Source organism: Sciurus vulgaris (assembly GCF_902686455.1).
Source record: "Sciurus vulgaris genome assembly, chromosome: 4".
Lineage (NCBI taxonomy): Eukaryota > Metazoa > Chordata > Mammalia > Rodentia > Sciuridae > Sciurus > Sciurus vulgaris.
This window is the reverse complement of record NC_136464.1, coordinates 50,994,335-51,016,019: the sequence shown is the minus strand read 5'-3', so window position 1 is coordinate 51,016,019 and position 21,685 is coordinate 50,994,335. Positions and strand designations below refer to the sequence as shown.

Genomic DNA, 21,685 nt, shown 5'->3' with positions numbered 1-21,685 from the left:
TAAGTGTTGGTGAGTATATGAAAAATTTGGAATCTACATACACTGCTGGTGGGAAAGTCAAGTGATGCAGTTCCTCTGTAAAAAAGTCTGGGAACTGCTCACAAGGTTGACCATAATTACCACATGACCCAGCAATTCCGCTACTAGGCATTTACCCAAGGGTAATGAAGATGATTGTTCATGCAAAAACTTGCACCTGAATGTTCATACCAGTATTATTCATAATAGTCAAAAGTATAAATAAGTAAAAATGGTGATTGTAAAGCAAAATGTAGTTTATATAATGGAATATTATTCAACCATAGAAAGAAATGATGTATTAACTATTAATATAACATGGTTGAACCTTTTAAAATATTATGGTACCATTTGACCCAGTTATACCACTTCTCAGTTTATACCTAAAGGACTTAAAATGAACATACTACAGGGACACAGCCACATCAATGTTTATAGCAAGTCAAATCACAATAGCTAAGCTATGGAACCAACCTAGATGCCCTTCAACAGATGAATGGATAAAGAAAATGGGATATATGGAATATTACTCAGCTTTAAATAATGAAATTCTGGCATTTACTGGTAAAAGGATGGAGTTAGAGAATAGCATGCTAAGTAAAATAAGCCAAACTCAAAAAACCAAAGGTCAAATGTTTTCTCTGATATGTGGAAACTAATTCTTAATAAGGGGTGGGGAGCTACTGAAGAATAGAGGTACTTTACATTAGGTAGAGGGGAGTGAAGGGAGGGGAAGGGATATGGAGGTAGGAAGGATAGTAGAGTGAAACAGACATTATTACCTCCTGTACATGTATGACTGCATGACTGATGTGACCCTGCAATATGTATAATCAGAAAAATGAGATTATACTCCATTTATGTATGATTCATCAAAATGTATAAATGCATTCTACTGTCATGAGCAACTAGTATTAGAACAAATAAAATAAAAAATTTTAAAAGTATGGTATGACCAACAGAATGAAAGGACAAACTATGGAACAGGAGAAAGTAAGTATAAATAATTTATTTGGTAAGGGATCAGTATCCTGAACATATAAAGAATGTTTACAACTTAATAATAAAAAATCAAATCACGCAAGATGTATTGTGTTTCCTTCTCCGTCAGTCTTCTTCCCTCCCTCCCTCACTGCCTTCTTTCCTTCCTCCCTTCATCTCTGTTTCCCGTTTTCCTCTCCCTCCTTCCCCTTCTCTTTTTCTTTTCTTTTCTCGCTCCACCCATCCCCACTCTTTCTTCTTTACTGAACTGGTCAAGACTTCTAGGAAACCTTAGTTCAATAGAAATAGTGACTGAAATTTCCTCTCTTGCTCCTATTCTTACAGTAGATGATTTCAAATTTCTACCATGAAGTAAAATGCTTGCCATAAGCGTTGTTAGGTGTCCTTGATCAGTTTATGAAAATTTCCTATTTTTCCTAGTTTTCTGAGAGTTTAAGAAAATAAATAAATAATGACTTTTACAAAGACTTTGCATCCTTTGCCGTGATCAAAACCACATTTTCTTTTTTAAAAAAATTAATTTAATAAGGTCAGTGATACATATTAAAAATGAAACCAAAATTGCATGCTGTGTTAAATCCAATTTAGTTTTGTTCTTTTTTTATAATACATTACCAAATTTAGTCTGCTTGTATTCTGGGTAGGAGTTCTGCATGTTGCATGTTAGTGAATGTCATTAGCATGTAATTTTCTTCTGGAACCATTCTTCTTTTTCTATACTCTGAAATAATTTGCATTATACAGAAACAATTTATTCTTCAAATGTAAATTTTCCCCCACAGAAAGCCCTAAGCTCTGATTGGCTCACAAAGAGTCTCTCAGTATTATTAATTGTATTATATCTGCTTAACTTTTCTGTTGTTCCCTAAACCGATTTTGAATTTTTTAAATTAGTTTTTAATTTACTAACATAAATAGCTATTCTTTTAATTTTAATCTTAAATATATCTCTAGTTGATCTAGCTTTACTATTGTTTTTAAAAAAGATTTTCAATGGGCTAAAATGCCTTTGAATATGCTTTTACTCTCAACTATTTTTTTTTCTTTTTTGGTTTGCTATTGTTTTGTTTTGGTTTTTTTGCACGCTGCTGGCAATTGAACTCTGACCTTCACAAATGCCAGGCAAACACTCTGCCACTGAGCTACATCCCCCATCCCCATTTTTATGTGTTTATATACCACGTTCTGTGTTGTATTTCCCATTGTACCTTTTAGCCTATTTTTATGACCTCTTTTGATTATTAATCTTTTACTGAGAGCCTATGTTTGCTTGACGTTGTGTAAAGCGTGCTAGTCCTGAAATTACATAATGTATGAACTCCACCTTCAGTACCAGTAGCATACTTCTCCCTGAACAGCAGGTTTTTCACTCTGATCAGAGTGGCTTGGATTGGCTGAGCCGGGGGAGAGCTCTGACCTACAGATCACACTCATCACAGCTGTGAGCGGTAACCTCACTCTTCATCGGCCCACTCGTTCTCTTCAGGGGAGCAGCGACCCTCTCCTTCAGGAAGAAAGGCAATCCAGAGGGTGGAGGAGCGGAAAACAATGGGAACCTCATAAAACATGATATATATGCCCTAAAGTCATATATATATTTCTCTGTGTGTGCGCATATATATATATATACACACATATATATAGTTTTATATGTATATTCTTGTTTTATATATATATGTATATATATAAAGAGAATTTTAATAAAGAAGTAGATGGCTTTAAAATAAAACATGCTGGAAGTTCAATGTATAAAAAAAGTTGGGGGGGGGGCGCTAGGCATGTGGCTCAGTGGTTGAGTGTCCCTGAGTTCAATCCCTATTACAAAAAAGCAAAAAAGTGATATATCTACATCAATATACCTCTGTCTAAATATACACACATACATACATGAAGTGGAGTTTTAGTCAACCATAAAGAGAATGAAATTGTATTATTTGCAGGGAAATGAATTAAAGTGGAGAGCATTAAGAGAAATAAACCAAACTCAGAACAAAATATATATGTATATATACATGTATATATATGTGTGTGTGTGTGTGTGTGTGTGTGTGTGTATGGGGAAAATCATTACAAAATATGAAATTCTGTTTTACTTTGTCCATAATTAAAATTTTTAAATATAGATGACAATAAAATCTACTTTTCAGATTGGTCATTCTTTGGTTGCCTGTTCTATGGCCCTCCTTCTTTTTTTTTTTTTTTTTTTTGCTTGCTTGATCCCCTATCCATGTAATAAAAGAGATCTTCACATCCCTAATTTAACATGGATACACAGGGATGGCTCAAAGTTCATCCAACACACACAGTTCAATCTTCTCACCAGATGTGGTGGCACATGCCTGTAATCCAAGTGACTTGGGAGGCTGAAGCAGGAGCAATCGCAAGTTCAAAGCCAGCCTCAGCAACTTAGTGAGGCCCTAAGCAACTTAGCAAGACCCTGACTCAAAATAAAAATTAAAAGGGCTGGAGATGCTGCTCAGTAGTTAAGCACCCCTAGGTTCAATTCCTGGTACAAGAATCATTAAATAAATAATTTTTTTTCTCATTTTTATCTTGGATGTGGTCATGGAACTCCATCTTGGTCAATGGTACCTGAAAGAGAAGTGTTCAAGGTGACTCTAGACAATGTTTTTTCTGTAACATAAAGAGACCTCTGAGAGAAAATGCCCTCTTCTTTTTCATAGGACCTTACTACATGTGGCCACTGACACATGGAGCCATCCTTTGGCCATGTGCACAGACACTTCCAACATGCTAAGATAGTAGAACACAAACATGGCAAGTACCTGGCTCTTGGTAATGATGTGAAGCTGCGGAATCAGCCAAGGTTATAACTAACTCACCTTTGGACTTTAAATTCCCAAGGTCAACTTTTAGTAAGGCAGTAAAAGCATCCTAGTTAACAAAATATACCATGTCAATGAGAATGTGGAAAAAGAGGCTTGGTGATGGTAGAATTATGGTTTAAGATACTCTCTTTAGGGGATAATTTGCCAATAACGAATACATTTGAATTGTTTTCAAAAAATAAGCAATTCCACATCAATTAATCCTATTGCTTCATTCACATCAGTGCACAAATATATGTGCACAGGATGTTCACTGAAACTGTGGGTAAAATAGTACAAGAGTGAAAACAACCCAATTTTGGTAAGAGGGGAAAAGTTAAACAAGTTACTTTTTATGAGGAATATTATGCAGCTCTGAGAAAGACTGATGATGGACAAAAAATAATCTGTGTATTATATTGTTGTGAAAAATCATTAAGACTGCATATGAGGTGCAGACCTCAACAACTGGGGCAAACTCTGAATGATGGACAAATTATCACTGCCTCATGCTTGCCTCCTGGGACTGGGTAGCTCTGAGATACCCAACCCCAGAATAGTCTATGGAAGACCTGGATTCTTATCCTGGTAAGTCACTTACTTCCAGTGGAGGCTGGGGCAGTTGTTAATTTTCCCTAAAAGGAAGTATCTTTAGCCTTTATCCTGATGATAAAAATCATGCATGTTTGATCAACATAAACCTGAACAAAACAGAAATATATAAAGTAAATGGCTAATGTCTCTCCAAAGTCTCTATACCTTTCCCCTCTGTTTCCCACCTACCTTGATAGTTACTGTTTAAGATTTGACTTAATTTCCCTCCAGATTTTATTGAAGGTATTAATATACCTAATTGTTTAACACAGATGAGATCCTACTATATATTTTATTTTCTCCCCGTATGCACCATAGATCAAGAGTTAGCAAGCTTTATTTTTTTATAAATGTAACATGGTAAATATTTTATGCTGGACAGGACCTATAGATTCTGTCACAATTCAACTCTGCTCTTGCAGCAGGAAGTCAGCCACAAACAATATGTAAACAAATGGGCATAGCTAGGTTTCAAAAAAATTTAATTTAGGAAACAAGTTGCAGGCAGCATTTGGCCTTTCAGACAAAGCGTGTGAAACCCTGATGTACTTAGGTCTACCTTGTATTTTTATTGGCTGCTGGTACTTTGTGGAAGAGATGAATCAATTCATCCAACTAAGTCCTCATTGACAGATACGAAGTTTGTTTCCACTCGAGTCTCTCCTTCCCGTACACAACTCCTCAACTAGCTGAATTGGCTAGTGCCTCTCTCCTTCCCTTGTGAACAAAGTTGCTGCTTCCTGTGGTCACAGAAGTTGTATGCTGTGCAGGCCACATCTCTAAGCTTGTGAGCTTAGCCATCCCAAGGCAATTTAAACACTTGGACTTGTGTGCCATGGAATTAAATAGCATGTTAACCAAGAAACAGAAGTACAAGAGAGAAATCATTGATTCTACAAAATTTAAGTTGATTTTTTTTTTTTTTTTTTTTTTTGGAAAGAGCTGATTCAGGCAAATTTCTTTTTTAAAAAAAAGTCTGCCAAGTTAAGTCTGGGTCAGGATAATCATCACAAAATTAAAACCAAGGAGCTCATTGTGGGAAGAAGGGTGAAGGCCCAGACTCTCTGAAAAGAGCCAGCCACAGAACCTGGCTGAGTCTGCGCTCAGACACTGCCCTGCTTCATCTGGGACTCTTCTGAAGCTGGGCAGGGCTGGGGAGCTCTACCTTCCCCCACAACGCCTTTGCTCCCACTTTGTTCAAACATGTTTTCCAGATCTTGGGGTTCTTTGCATCTCTGACTTTCAGCCCACACTTTCATACTGTGAAGGCTTAGTAAGCAGGATATCCTATTCCTCCTCTCAAAGACCCAGTCCCAGCAACATTTAAAATAGCGCCAAGTCCATATTTGCATTCCTAAGTCATTTCTGCTTGGTCCCCTAGCATACTGTCTGCTCTATTCCCCCAACGTTTTTCTCCCAGGCAGAATCTATCTTCTGTGACATTGCAAAGCAGTTAACATTGATTTTGGTGAATGGTCTGCTTTGATTTTTTGCTACGGAGAGATTTTTAGTACAAATTCATGTATTTTGTTTTCTCAACAAGTAGAAAAATACGTTCCACGCTCACTGTGCTGGGTTTGCCGAGCCTGCTATTTTGTAACTCGCTGTCTCCTCTCTCCATTTGCCTTCTCTGTCACTGTCAATCTTTTCCTAATACTTCATCATTTATGCAGACTCCTTCCTTGGAGCTGAATTTGGCAGTGGAGTTTGCCTAACTAATGGGGACCATATGCTCTGCATTACATTCCCCAACAACATTCAGTTTTGTTAGCAAATATTGGAGAAGGCAAGTTGAGAATCTGGAGCTCAAAGGACTGTCAGGAACTGGCACATTCTGACAGGTAAGCCTGCATTTGCTGACCCCTGGGAGTGAGTTCTGGTTTGGGCTGTTATTGTCTTCGCTAGACGGGGGATTTGTTTTTGAAAGTATCAGTTGATGGGAGGACTGTTCTTCAAACAGCTAAGTGCCCCTCTTATGTCTTCGTGGTGTCATTTAGTACTTACTTCTGTGGATCAGTTTTTAACACGTGACTAGCGCCTGCTCGTTGTTGGTGCCATCCCTCCCCAGGCTGGGGAACTGGAGCGGTGACATTACTCTCTAGCATATACCCAGCTCCCAGTAGGGAATCGTGAACATTAACAATTGCCTAATGAATCAATGAGACCATCTCTAGAAGACATCAAGTACCAATAGGTTCTATACATTAGGTATTCTGGTGTAGAGTCTGAAGATCTAAATCGTGGGCCTCAACTTCAGCATTTAAGAGGTGTTTCTTTTATTTGCCTGGAAACCAAGTGTCGTCCATGGACCTATTAGGGGTCAGAGATGGTGATGGTGGCAGGGTCTTGGGGGCCGGTGGAGAAGGGAGGTGCCAGCTTATGGCTCAAACCAGCTGCAGGCAGCCCTAGGTTTTGACAAGTTAGAGGCAGGGGAAACCAACATTTCTTCTGTGTGAAGATGGCAAAAAGGAGAACTAGCTTGAGATCACATGACTGAGGTAAGACCATCCTTGCTTCTCAAGGGCCCATCACACGCTACCTATTTCTTTATAGGCCTGCTTGCTGGAGGCTTCTGTAGCAGCCTGTGGCCCTGTGGTCATGATGTAGCCCTGCTGGGTATGACGCGGATGGTAGCAGCTCCTCCTCTCTCCCAGTACCCCTTACATTCTTTTTTATTTTTTTATTTTTACAGACTGCATTTTGATTCATTGTATACAAATGGGGTCCATCATTTCCTCTTTATGGTTGTGCACGATGTAGATTCATACCATTCGTGTAATCATACATGTACATAGGGTAATGATGTCTGTCTCATGCCACCATTTTTCACACCCCCTCCCTCTCATTTCCCTCTATGTAATCTAAAGCTCCTCCATTCACTCTAACCCCCATCCCCCTCCCCCATTATATATCATCATCCACTTATCAGGGAAAACATTCGGCCTTTGGTTTTTGGGGACTGGCTTATTCCCCTTACATTCTTGAGCAGGACCCAGTGTCCTTGGAGAGGTAAGGTCTCTTTGCATTTGCAGTTGGGAAGACAAGCACATGACTGCTATCCTCCCACCAGTTTGCCTTCATCAGAGAGAGAGAGAGAGAGAGAGAGAGAGAGAGAGAGAGAGAGGAGACAAGAGCAACCCCAAAGGAACCTAGGGACTTTGCCACCACCATACCCCATAACCCCCCAGCCATGTGACTGCTACGAAGACACAAAAAAAAAACACTCCTTGTTTAGAACACAAATACATAAATTTTTAATCTGCGAAAAATACAAAAATGAAACCATGTACAAGTTATGTACAAACCCTTTTTACAAGACAAGAGAGTTATCACTGGTTGTTACAGATGACAGAGTTGGGCAGGTCATTTCAGAGCACCGGCGTTTATTCTCTTCTCCAGTTCCTGTTCAGTCCTAGGAACGCATCATACCACAATGTCACGCCAACAATCCAAGTGTGAGAGACAGATGAATGAGCCGCGCTCTTTTTCCTTAATGAACCCGTGGGCCGACCTCTGCTTATGTGCCTTTTTTTTTTTTTTTTTTTTTTTTTCCCCTCCTTTGTCCCCTGCGGAAACCTTGAGTGCAGGGTTTGGTGTTAAGTGGGGGGAAATTTCCTGTTGGTGTCTGGGTGGTGGGCTGCGGGCCAGAAACTTTAGGCAGGATGTGACTGTGCTGCCTGGGAGTGGAACTTGTTTAATTAGGATTTCCAGGCAGATCTTGGTTTATGTTTGAAATGTTGCAGGTTCTGGTCAAAACACGCGTTCAGCGGAAGGAAGGGGAGGTGAACGAGTCGCTCTGGGGCAGCAGGGCTCTGGTTTAGTGGAGAAGTGGGGCTTGGTCCCCTTGTTAGTAGGGCTCCCTTCCTTGTGACTGCCTTCTCGTGTTGACCCCGAATCCCGCGTGAGGGAAGCTCTGGGGTCTCTGGCAGGCCTGTGTGCTGCGTAGGTACGTTTCTATCTAGGACTCTAAACAGTGGGGCCAGCGGTGCTTCCTGAGGCAGGCCCTGGAGAGCTCTGGTGTCCCTTTCATCCCTGTTTCTGCTGAAGAGCAAGGTAGAAGAGAACGGGAAACACAGAGGTCCTCGAGGGGATAAACCAAGGGGAGGAAACCCTTGTAAATTTAAATTCTACCTAGAAATAAGGTCATTTTTCACCAGGCCAAAACATGTCTCCTTATATTCCCAGTCCAGAAAAGCCATCAAAGCAAGGTGATTGTAGCGTTTGTCTCAAGGTCCCTGAAACCGAAGCTGCCAGTGTGCACTCTGCAATGAGGGACAAGGAGCAATGAAATGACATGAGCAGAAAATGAAAGAAGCGTCACCTCAAGATCCCTCTGCTTTGAGTCCTCCAGAAGACAGTGCCAGCGACCGAGGCGTCCTGCGCTCCCTTCATTTCTAAGATGCCCAGGGTAACCCGGAATGGCCAGCTGTCTGCCTATCCAAGCCGGGCTCGGTGACAAGCTCGGGAGATAAAGGAAAACAAGCAAAGCCCCTGCCTTCCTGCAAGGGAGTCCCTTACATCTGAGTCACCATCTCCAAAACCCTCATCTCTGACCTCACAAATGAGCCATCCTCTCTTTCTTAGAATTTTTCTCTCTTATTTCCTATTTCCCTAGTACTTGAGTACCGCAAATCTCTTATCCTAAAAATATTTTTTTATTTTGCTCTTTATAGCCCCTGAAGTTATGGTTTAACCTCCCCCCACCCAACAGTTCTACCAACTGATCTTCTAAACCTACACTTTCTCTTCTAGAGAATTCATCCAAACTCCTCATGTTTCGAGCTCTATAAGCATCAGGCTTCTACATCTGGGGGTCGGCGGCAACCTCCTCTCAGCTGTGCCTTCTCCACCCTCTGCCTCTGGGGTCTTCCCTATGGATGGCTGTCTGCCCCTTCTGCTCTGGATACACACAGCACATTTCCCAGATGTCTGCACTGGATCACACCCCGTGCAGTCTTCTTTTCTTCTTCCTAGGCCTCTGCATGGCCCTGCCCTTAAGGTCAGAATGAAGCATCACCTTTACAAAGAAACTTTTCTAGACCAGGAGCCTTTGCATCAATACCCAGCTCTGCAACCCCAGCCAAGCTCCCACAGCCATTATGACCCATGACCATTATTCACTGCTCACTGTTCTCACATTCAAAAAGTATTTCTAGAACACCTGCTTCATGCAACATGCTCTTCTTCATATATGTGTGCCTTGTGCTCCCAGTTAGGCAGGCATGCTCTCTTTCTCTAAAAGTTTTATCCAGCAAAGAGTGCCCAGTGGCTGCTCAATAAATCTCCATTAGCCATTACTGAGTAACATCACCTCTACTACCACACATCAGATGGTCTGTCTTCAGGTCTGGAATGCTGTCTCTCTACTGACCTAACTCCTAAGTCCCCTGAGGATTCAGAAAGCCCTTCTTGCTGGACCACTTTGTACCATAGCACATCTCCCTTGTTTAAACTCCTGCCATTACCAAAAGGTGGTGCTGTCTGTCTCTAAGGGCTCTGTATGTTTCTGGTTTGGGTTGAATTATAAGATTACTGATAGCAAGACCTAAAATGCAATCATCCTGCTATCCTGTTCCATTCTTCTTTCAAATATTTACTGAGTGGCTAACTGGTTACCGAACAATGGCTACCTGATTACTTGGCAGGATGTTTTAATACCAGGAATTCATACCTGGCAGTTCTAGACTAGTAATTATGTTCTACAATTTGTTGTTGGTCTATCTCATATTGTTATAATAATAATGCCCAGAAAATAGTATAATTGGAAGGTGCATTTTAAAAAAATCTAAAAACCTACTCCTTCCCTTTAATTTACTCCATAGATCTGTGGCTGACATTCTAGTAATTAAATAGTGCAGGACGTCTGTGACAGGGAGCAAGGCATGTGAGGAAGGCAGGAGCTGCACATGGCGAGTAGGGAGCATGGATGTACAGCCCTTAGGACTTCATGCTGTTGAGGAAATGTTCAGAAACAGAGTCTGCACTTCCACCATGGTGTCCAGGAAGAACCAACCCCTAAACTTTCAGCTTAAAAAAAAATGCACAGACTCTTTGTTTAAAACATTTAGGGGCTTTCTGTAACTTTTTAAATCAACTCTAAATTGTTTAGCTTGATCCTTGGACTACTAGCTCCTTCCAATAGACAAAATGGTCTACATAGTGGTTTTAAAATCACATTCCTACGAATGTACTATAGCCCAGTGAGCCCTTCTTTCTGGAAATCACTCATAATCCACATCTTTCCAGTCCTGTCCCCCATATCTTATTGAAATACCTCCAAAATCCATCAAAGTTTATATTCCTCTGCATTCTCCCAAGCCCCCAGGTCAATACAACCTCTTCTTCCTTTCAACTCTAAGCTCTGGTTCTTGGCAGTATGTATGTGCCCTTAGCCCAGGGTACCATAAAATGCTGCTGTACCTCTTTCATTATGTTCTTTCTTCCCAGTTCTTTAATGTGTGTCCTAAATTTCCCCTTTAGATAAAGAGTCTCAGGCCCATTTTCACGTTAGGAGTAAGCAAAATTAAATGTTTAAAATGGGTCTCAGGCCCATGTTCATGCTAAAATTAAAAGGGAAAGCTCTGGAAAGATAGTCTAACTCAGAATTCTTTCTCAAGTCTAGCCACGTGGGACTACAAAATCATGGAACTTCCAACAATGGTGGGGCGAAAGGGCTTGCTACCTTTGAGCACAGAAAAAGTTAAAACAAGTTCACCAGAAGGATGACAAAGTAGACTCTGTAGTCTCTTGAGAAATAAAAAAATTTCTCTGCATTGTCTTATTTCATGATAATACTGAAATTATTCACAACTGTACTGCATGGGCAGCAAGCAATCAGGATGAACTCCACTTCAATTATCAACATGGCCACACTAATACAAATCAGCTGGAAATCATGTCTAACTACTACTCTCTCATAACTAAAGTCAAAGGACCTCATCCCTTCATTTGGTGATCATGGGATATAAATGTTGAATCATCTCTGCTTGATAGAAGAAAAATGCCCTTTGGAACACAAGACGAAGAGAAGAGGAGTAGAGAGATCTTTTATCAGGAAGTTTAAAAGTGAATTCTCTGTTCTAAAGAAAGTGGGTCAAGGGGCTGGGATTGTGGATCAGTGGTGGAGCACTTGCCTGGCACATGTGAGGCACTGGGTTCCATCCTCAGTACCACATAAAAAATAAATTAATAAAATAAAGTCATTGTGTCCATCTACAACTAAAAAATATTTTTTTCAAAAGTGGGTCAAGCCCTAAGCAATGAGCACTTTTCAAGGGCCTCATGATTGGTGGCTTTACCACCATTTCAATTGCAACATATAGGAACAGAATAGAAAATGGACAGATTCTGTACTGGAATTCAATGTCCAAGTTGAACATGTGTCAAGTGACTCACATCCCAATTTATTGAATAATCTTTTTTTCCCTTTCTACCTTTCTTCCTCCTTTTTTAGCCCTTCCTTCTTTCAGTGAGTTTCTCTTTCATGATAAAAGTGATAGATCAAAATTACATCTATAAAGTAGCAAAGAGATGGTTGGGGTATTAATGAAAAAAATCAAATAAAGAGGAAATGAAATGAGGAGTAAGATTGATTACTTCCTGAATCATGGTGGTGCGGGAACACCTAAATGGGATTAATGGCAGGAATCAGAGGAGCCTCAAGTCTGTAACTTCAGCCTGGACACTGGAGATGAGACATGGGCTAGAGATGAGAGAATTAACTAAAGCTTGGCCTTGAACCTAGGGAAAGGGAAGGTAGGGTTAAGATTGAGAATATAACCCTAGAAACAGACAGAACAATTGGATTAATGTAATTCAGGTGCATTCGAACTTAGAATTTTGTATCTTGAATCTAACAATCTTCCAAACTGGAAAGTATAGGAATGAACCTGACTAACCTATGTCCAGAGCAGAAAATATACACTACCTTCTTATCAGGAATATAACATGGATGATATAGCTGGATGGACCATTTTTTCCAGCCCTGGACAAGATCGTCTCCAAGGGACTGGCTAAGGACAGACAGCCACTCCTATGATCCTACTTCTACTTTAGATCATGTCCTCTCAGATCTGGAGGGGCCTTGGAGCCATCTCTATGAATTACCTTCATTGTAAGGGCACTGAGACTTGGGGAGTTTAAAATGCATTTTCAAAGTTCATAGCTAGTTGTTTGCAGATGTTGCTCTTGAACCCTGAGACTATCAGTAGGGCACATTTGCTTCCCACATGAAAATAACCCTAATGTCATATGGATTCTTATTTGCCCCTTTCTAACCCCAACCAAGCAGCTATCCTTGTTTATTTGGAGTATTCCATTAATTTCTTTTTTATAAAATGTCTTAAGATGCCACACTCTTAGATGGAGAGAGTTCCTGAGTGTTCTCCAACATGCATTAGTCACACTTTTATTTAATGTGTTTTATATTGGTTCAAAGCAATATTCTCATATATAAAATTACTTAGACAAAATAATTTTTTGTTCTCAATGATAAAGGTGATGCTGGTGTTGATGAACTTCTAAGTAGGTTTTTTGCCTTATAAACAGCCTGTTGGTAAGTCTGGCTACAAAGATCCCAAGTAGCATTAGTTTGTGAAAATGGCTTTTCTGGAACCTTGAACTGGGATGGGAGACCAGAGCCTTATAGCATAGACTATGCCTAAGAAGACCACCTCTGTTCTCAGGTGGATGTAGGTGAGAAGACAGTCTTTCATAGCAGGGATGGATGAGGACTTCTCAGGGACAAAGAGCTCAACACACATATAAGTCAGAAAGCTCTGGTATTCCCTTGAGCACCCCAGTGACCGTACAGATTTTATTTTTGTTTCCATTTCACTTTCAACTCACCAGGTGCCAATTTTTGTCAAAGGGGCAGCTACCTAGTGATTTTGCATACCTCTTTGTAAAAGAAATGCACGATTTTGCTTTCTGGTCTAGTATAATTCATTATCCAAAGGCAAAACAGCATGAGCTTATTTCTCTCTGTTAGAAGAAAATGGATTTCTACCAGCTTGGTTTTTGGAGGATGCTTGATAAACCAAGGCGTCCTTCACAGCAGGAAGCTATTTTGTCCATTATGTGTATTTTTTAAAGTTTAAATTCAAATCTCTACACATAAAGGGACTTGACTTGGGGTGGAGTTTACACTTCTGTTTCCAGCCTACCTAGGAATGAAGGGACACAGGTGAGGGGATTGCATAAGATTCTTTCAGTGATCACTGTTGCCCGCCATAGGAGACCAATGAGCTATCGCACATTCAGAGGTGGTGATCAGCAACACGAGTGAAATAGAGCCCACTATGGTTCATGAAGGAAAGAAGAGCCTGCTCGATGCGAATGTACTAAGGTGACCCAAATGCAAAAATCATTATGTAAAAGAAGGCCTAGCTTTTAGGAAAGCCGTCAATATCCGAGCAGGGAATTCTCCCCAGAAACATGTTTGACTTCTGTTGGAAACCAGGAAATGTTTATAAGCCTGGATATAGACTGTTGACATCATTGTAGTCTGCTGAGTAGACTAGTGATTGATTATAAGTAGTTTTTTAACAATCCAATTGGACGTACGTTATATTCACAATACTTTTATAGAACTAATTCTACAAAATGTGACAACAGAGTAACCACAGTCTGACAAGTCACTGCAGGACGATGCCTACGAAGTGGAAGCACAACTAGATTGGCTCTGCAGGGAGTGGACAGAGGTGGAAGCTCATTTTGCCTACGTTGGTAGTTGGAGTACTTGGTGGACTTGTTTTCATGTGATCTCGTTGCTTTGCTCTGATCTGATTTGCACTATCATCACTAGGTACCACAGGGTCATGGCCTAAAGAGTTAATGGAATAGATATCATGGGGACCTTTTGGTTATTTTTGGTTAAGTGTCCACAGCTTACATTTTTAAGAAAATGAAAATCACTATCACATTCATGCTTCTCCAGAGACCATGATGAGCAACTCCAAGACTGATAGTTTTGAAGTTGAAAGACTTGCTGAGTTGTTGGAACAAAACAGTGGTCAGGGCACCTAGTCACTGAGCAGGCAAGTGACAACAGAGCTCTGAGACACTGTGATTGCATCTGATGGCTAGAAAAATCTTTAGACCACTATTTGAAGTGGCCGATACATTTTATTTTATCGCTGGTAATTTTCAAAGGCCTTTTTCTAACAGTCTATATTAAGTTACATTTGTTGCTTTCCTTGTTGTTGTTGTTATTATTTTTTGAATCATTTTAGCAAGTTTGTGTGTTTTGTTCTAGTAACTAAATCTGGAAAGCGAATAGATTAAAATCTGGTCAAAAGTTGCCTCCTTGATCATGGAATTTTTCTGGCTTTTAAACAAAAACTCAATGAGAGGAATGAGTGCCTCTGAGATTCTATTGCTGAAACTACTATTCATTGATGTTTACAAACTTTCAGGCTAAAAGCTCTGAGTCTTAGAGTGGGGAGGGAAAGTTCACTGGATCCTCCCAAAGTTGAAATTGCTTGCTTGTGTGGTTTAGAAATATGAAATGAGAAGCAGAACAACATGTTAAAGAGTCTCCGCCATAGAACAAGCAACAGAGCCATGTCTTTAGTGAATCTCAACTTCCACGTCCCAAGCAGGCCCAACCTCCCCAATATAATTGTCTGGTTAAATCTGATCTGAAAATCATAGAAAAACTGCAAGAAGGTCTTCACTTCAAATATATGAACAGAGGGATGAGAAATACAGAACAAAAACTAAAACTACAAAAATTTTACTTTCAATTGTGAAAATAAATAAATTTCCATTTATTAAGAGCTGGTGTCAATGCGGATCAAAATACACACCCATCCAGGAGAGGAGCAGGTAGTTACCTGTCCTCTATTGTCCTCGTTTTTGGATTTACTAAAATACATGTATACACTGTTGACCATTTTAAAATTGTTTTAATAATCCATTCCCCTTAATCATAATTAATTGTGGTAATGACCATCATTCTCCTCAAAGAAAAAGAGAGAAAGAAGAGAAATAGGCATTAAGGAGTCTGGCCACTCATTCATTTTGATTTTGCATTGTTTAGATATAGGGAAGATATCTGACAATGGAAAAAAAAAAAGAAAAAATATATTTTCTTTCTAATAAATAAAAATAATTTAAAATGCTAGAGGCTATACATGACTATTTTAGTATGTTCATTTATAAATGAAATCATTTTCTTTTCCAAAATACATGGAAGCAATATTCAAGGCAGACAAAGAGAAAGATCTGTCTACTTTATTTTCTCACAATTCTTGCTTATCCTAACGTCTCCACCAGTGAGTCAGCATGTAGGAGGAAGAAAAGTCACATCACCATTTATGAAGTTTGTCAGGCTTTAAAAAAATAGTTCTGGTCTCCTGGGAGTCAACATTCATCTTCAACTTCTCTGATTGGAGGAATCAAGCTGCTTGTGGATTTATATTGGTTGATCTGGTTAGCCATGTGGGTACTCATGGGCTTGATTTGAATGTTTCTGGGATAGGCATTATCCGGTTCATCTGTAAACCATTTCTTTTCTGCTAAAGGGCAAAATGGATAGAGAACAAGAAGGAGAAATGAGAAGCTTAATTAGTCCTAGGGTAAAGCTTTTGGAAAGTTCATTGAAAAATGCAAAAGGTGATCAATAGAAGCTGCCAGTGAGTAATTGCTGAGAGAGACAGTGCAGTGTAGGGAGGACCCCAAGATCTGAAACATACCTCTGCTTCCTGCAGCAAGTGAGGAACAAGATGTGCCATTGGACTAGGAGCTACCATGGGGGGACCTCAGAGAATAAGGAGGGATTGGAAGATGAGCTGTGGCAATGTTCTCTGGAGTTACCTTAGTGGCCTGGAAAACTTTGGTGGGGAGGAGGTGCTGCATATATCAGATATTGTGTACAGACATCATGCCTGAGGAAAGATCTGCCCGTCCATAGGATGGAGTAGAGGGATATTGTCCCTGCTTGCAAAGCCAATGGTCTAGAATATTCTGCAGCATTACCTCTTCCCCACCTTTACTTTGCTTTGCTTATAATAAACTGACAGAAAGGTATATGCCAATTATACCCATTCTGTTTCTTTTGCAGTCACCTTTGGGGGTCTTAAATAAAACCCACAGAATTTGCTGGCCAATGAGAGCAAAACACCAGAATAGCAACCAGTGTTTTAAACAGTATTTTGAGATAGCTGTTATTTCAAGAATGAGAACTCTGTGTTGGTATAAAGTTATGAAAAGGATTCCAAGTGGCACTATCTTAACTGACTATAATAACCCAAGCTGTCAACAAGGGAGCTGGTTGAAGTCTTGGCATTTCATTTCCACCCTGAGCACAGAAGTGTCTGACAGAGACTGCTGAGTCAGGCTGTTCAGGGGCTGGGGTGAGAGGGAAAATGGCCTACCGTTCTCTTAGCAGGGCTGTGTAGTTTTACAAGACTCCACTCTCATCCCCGCCTCTTTCTAGGATTGAAATTTTCTGGGAAATTGGCCATGTATATAGATAGGAAGGGACTGGGCAAATGGGACGTTCTAACTTGGGAATCACATGCTTCATTTCAGTGGCTTAGGGAAAGAAAAGGGGAAAGCTTTCAGGCACACTCACTGCTGTGGAGACAATGGTCTGTCCTATTTCCTTTTCTGCCTATGGAATAATTCCTAACTGCCTTCTCAGGGGTCCTGGACTAACATGTCATTGAAAATGGCTCCTGGCTTGGCGTGTGTGTGTGTGTGTTTGGCTGATGGTTTATAAATTAAGCAGCTATAATCACCTCGTGGTTACTCTGCTCACTTCTCCTTGGTCCACACTATTGGTATTTCCAGTGAGCTGAGCCCTGTGGGCATCTCTGGAGCTGGGGTCTGCCTGGGTAAGAGCCTCTCTACCCTTTGTTCCGCAGCTCAGTTTACCTCTCAGGACACTTGCTACCTCTTGCATCGTTCTCCCCACACCCCCTCCTGCTCTGGCTCTCTCACCTATTATAATTAAGTTCACTTTGATTTGAACAGATTGGACGATAGGAATTCATAATGCTACATCCTCACAGTGAAGCTAACTGATTAAGTGCTTTAAATTATTCCCCCTGACAGAATGATAAAGTTACAATCTGTTCTGAGATGATCTACAGCTTGCCAGACTCCTACAGCTTCTTTCTACATTCATTTATCTTTTTGTCAAGCAGAGTTTTTTTTTTTTTTCCTAAGCTTCAATTCCATAGATCTTTTAAAGTCATCAGCACATCTGAATTATTAATGAGGCTTTAGAGGCAAGACTCCTGATGGGCTGGTTAAAAAAGGTTGTATAGAAATCCAGGACTGTGTACACATCAAAATAATTTCAGCTCCATTTAAAAAACCATTTAGTTCAAGTGTGACACAGATGAACCATTATGCATTTGTGGAAACCAATTTTTTGTGATCTACGATTAAACTAACCTTTCAGAGAAGAGTAAAGTGTGATGGTTATCATGTTTTAAAAGCATTGCCAGGCCTCTGGAACAATTTCAAACTATGACTTTTTCAAACGGTTTATGTGTAAAGATGATGTTTGGGGTTGAGTCTGGTGTTTGTGCTCTGTTTTCCTGAGCTGCCGTTGGCTGTGGCTGTACTGTTATGTGGAATGATTTTACAAAAGGGATTTAGTGCTAGGTTGGACACGCCAGGTCGGAAGAGCGAACTCTGCTGACAGAAACGAGGAGGTCTTTTGGGTGAAAGACCTAAGACAGCTGCAATTTGCTGAAATTTTTACAACTACTGCAGAGAATAATTGTTCAGAATTTAGTCTTTACAGTTCAATTCAAAGATGGCATTTTGGCCTTTCACCACAGAGAGAATATCAATTTCCTTCTGCTGTCTGTAAGAAAGAGAGCATTATTTCTCCATTTAAGCTACTTCTCTCTTTCCCTTTAAAAGTCTTGCCTACAAAATAAAATAAAATAAATAAAATATAAGCAAAGTAGTCCCTGTGTTTGACCACCCTGCAGCCTCAGCACAAATAAAGGGTGAAATTCCCGTCCAGTCAAGGGGTGAATTTCTCATTATGCCTCAGAAATAGCCACTTCATTGGGGCGGTTCCTAAAATGTAAATGTGTGTGTGTTTAGATTCTTGGTTAGGAGGGATGCTGAGGAATTTGAAATCTATGAATGCACTGGACATTTTACTAAAATGTCTGGTGGCAAAGGACCTTTGTGAAGATGTGCCTCTTCCTCCAGAAGAGCTTCAGAAGAACACGCACGGTAAGGGTTGTCAGCCACTCAGCTTCAGTGGACAGTGCATGGAGTGGGACAATGGCAGTTCGGCTAATTAGATCTTGCCTTCTAAAGAAGAAACATTGCCTACAAAACTGTCCACAAGAAGAGGACTCAGACGTGGAATTCAAGTAAGTTCTGACATGGTGGAGAATAAATCCAAATCCTGAGTTCTTCTCTACTCTCTACCTTGTCCCACATGCCAGAAATATCTCTGGGTGCTTTCTTTTCATCCCTAAAATGAAAAGGGCAATTGACTGGTTGTGAAGATCTCCTTATTGCCAGAGGAAAACAGTGCCATCTGTCCATAAGTTCTCGAGGATGAGATGCGTGATGTCATCACTCTCAGATCAACATGGGACCTGCCAGGAGCTCTCTCACAAGGCGGTTAGTGGAGTTAGGGAGGGAGTGGCATTTCCCAGTCAATGGCAAGTGAACTGGAATGGCAAAATGAAGTCAGGAGAACAACTAAATTGGCAAAGGCCTTTGATGAAAAGATGCCTCAGAGGACACATGGTAATGGTCACCAACACCACCACTGGGAGATGTCACCTCTCCAGACTAGCTATGTCACAAGCTGTCTACCATGGGCACTCCATGAGGAGCTGGCAGGGAAATAGTGTCAGGAAGCAGGTGAAAGTCAAGTGGCCCTGGCTTTCGCATGAGCTAGCTGCATGTCTGTGAACAAGTTCTTGTGTTATTTATCTCAGCATCATTTCTCTGCTGTAGAACAGCATTAAGGATATAACCTTGTCAATATTATCATTTAGATCAATGGAGCCGGTGTCCAAGCTATTACCACAGGTCCAGCTACGTGGTAAGTGAACGTGAGTTGCTAAGGCTATGAACATTGTCAAGAATGTTAGCAACATGATATCACAGCGGTCAGCTTCATAGACTTTTGTGTCCTGCAGATTCGACACCTGTCCAGTGGAGAATCTGGCAGCATCTACTCCTGGGTTGATAGAAAAGAGTGAACATGCTAATATGCATGAAGCGCCTGGTCTGTGACAATCACTAAGGCATCAGCTTTTGGCAGAAGGTTGGCATTAATGAGTACTGTCAGTGATGGAGGAGGATCTAAGGATGGATTGTGTCTTTTGGATGTGATACAAATGAAGCCTTCAGCAGAGGATCTGGGGTAGAGAAATATGGTGTGCAAATTGGATGCTGGCCTGAAGAAGCACAGCTTGTGGCCATGGAGATGACACAGGAGGATTTGGTGGATCGTCTTCATTTGGAAGGTGGAGAAGAGAAAGGGATAGCCTGTGTTATGTTGGAGAGTTCAGGGCTACAATCCTTCTGCAGTATCTCTGTCTCTGAAATATTGACTTTCAGGTGACAAACACCCGACCCGACCCAAGAGCTATCTGTACCTCCTATCTCTAGTGCCATCATTGAGATCTCAGGGTTTGGAGTAAGGTCAGTCCTTCCTACAGCCTTAGAACTATAGGTCCACCAAGAGCTGGAAGAGAGGGCTACGGAGAGGAAGGCTGAGCTGCTTGGGTCACCAGCAGCAGAGAAAGACACAAGCTGCACCGTGAACATTCTCTGGCTCTGGAGGTTGTCAGCGCTGTGGGATTTAGCCTTTTCACATAACTAATCCCCAGAGGAGACTGCAGACAAAGGGAGACAATGGCACAGCAAAGGCATTTGGAATAATTGGCCCCCTCCTTGCTGTACCACAAGCTGGGGTTTAGAGAGCAAAGGCATGGAAGGAAAAGCTTCCATCTGGATGGAGAAACTGTAGAGAACTGTAAGGACTAACAAGGCAGACCAACGTTCAAGGGCAGCGCTGTGAGGCTTCACAGTTCACCTTGCTGACAGGCAGCCTTGTGCTCTTCCTCGGCCTACCAAACCGACGACCCCGCCACCTCCAGGCCCACCCATGCATATACCTCCTCTCCTCTACCTGGGCCAAACATGGTTATTTCACAGAAAGGAATATCATCTACCAGAATGAGAGCAGTTTCTGTTTATCTTACTTCTCCGCAATTGTTCACAATGACTCTGTCTCTTTTAACTCAGAGTCTAATTCTGCCATGCACTGAGCAGAGCCAACTGCCCCCTCCTGACTCTCCTTGTGGCCCTCGGTCCAGCAGAAACCCTGAGGGCAGACCCTTCACTCTTCCTTCTCAGGTGGCAGGGGATCATCCCTCTCACCAATGGTTGCAATGAATATGCCATCCCTGCCTGAGAGACAGTCAACCAGTTAGTGACAGGTGCCCACAGCTACTTCTTTATCATGTTATGACAAAGCAGGGATAGGCTGAAAGAAGCTGGTAGAGAATTGATTTTTACCCTGTCTTGACTTCCACAGTCCCTGAAGTTCCTACACGCTCCCTGTTTCTCCTTCAAGGAGCCTGTTGCTATAGGAACCTGGCAGGTTGATTTAATTGTCTCTATTGGGATGCAGACACCTTTAGGCTTTTCCCATGCTGAAGAAGAGCCAGTCAAAAGGTTTTTCTGGTCATCTGGGATCTTGACAATGCTGCCAACAGGCACAGTCAGTCTTTCCATTCACTGAGCTTACAGGGTTGTTCTCCTGTCTTGGAAGTCGTACCCAGCTGGAGAAACTGACACGGGCAGAGAAGCATTGTGAAGCTCCTTCAGCAATCCTTGTAATTTTTTTTTTTTTGAAAAGAGATAAGCCAAGGGGACAAGGATAAGTCATAAAATAGTTAAGGGTATAAAAATCTCTAAGGTCAAATTACTTTCAAATACTTATTAAGCACCTATTATAAGGTTCTGGGTGGGTCACAATGTTAAATATTTAGAACAGAATTTGAAACTTCTCCCATTTGTGGTAGAAATTTATATGCATAAGAACCCATTTGGACTGGCTTTGTGAAGGACCCTGGCAGCAGTCATAAGGGATGTTGATGGTTCTAGGATTCTCAGGGTGTGCAGCTGACAAGGCTTGCGTGTGCCTCCTATTCTACCAGCTTCCTTAACATTTACCTCTTTCAAAGAGTTAGAAGATTGGATTGAATGGCTTACACATCATTTAACTAGAATTGGGTATA

At 41.1% G+C, this 21,685-nt stretch overlaps 1 protein-coding gene and 1 long non-coding RNA gene across 12 annotated transcripts in view; one reads left to right on the top strand and one right to left on the bottom strand.

Annotated features, from left to right (window-relative positions):
* The first annotated feature begins 6,221 nt into the window (after positions 1-6,221).
* Positions 6,222-21,685, top strand: part of LOC306660514 — a 34,613-nt gene continuing 19,149 nt past the window's right edge. The window contains exon 1 of the long non-coding RNA XR_013763658.1: positions 6,222-6,283. This is a non-coding gene — a long non-coding RNA (uncharacterized lncRNA). The remainder of the gene's footprint in view (positions 6,284-21,685) is intronic.
* KCNMA1 (potassium calcium-activated channel subfamily M alpha 1) overlaps positions 15,662-21,685 on the bottom strand; it is a 710,543-nt gene continuing 704,519 nt past the window's right edge. For 5 of the 11 annotated variants that reach the window (XM_079138788.1, XM_079138796.1, XM_079138797.1 and 2 more), the window contains one exon: positions 15,662-15,961. In XM_079138788.1, coding sequence (XP_078994914.1) covers positions 15,807-15,961 — 155 coding nt within the window. In that variant the 3' untranslated portion in view covers positions 15,662-15,806. The remainder of the gene's footprint in view (positions 15,962-21,685) is intronic. The other 6 variants (XM_079138800.1, XM_079138803.1, XM_079138789.1 and 3 more) reach the window with 2 other exon arrangements.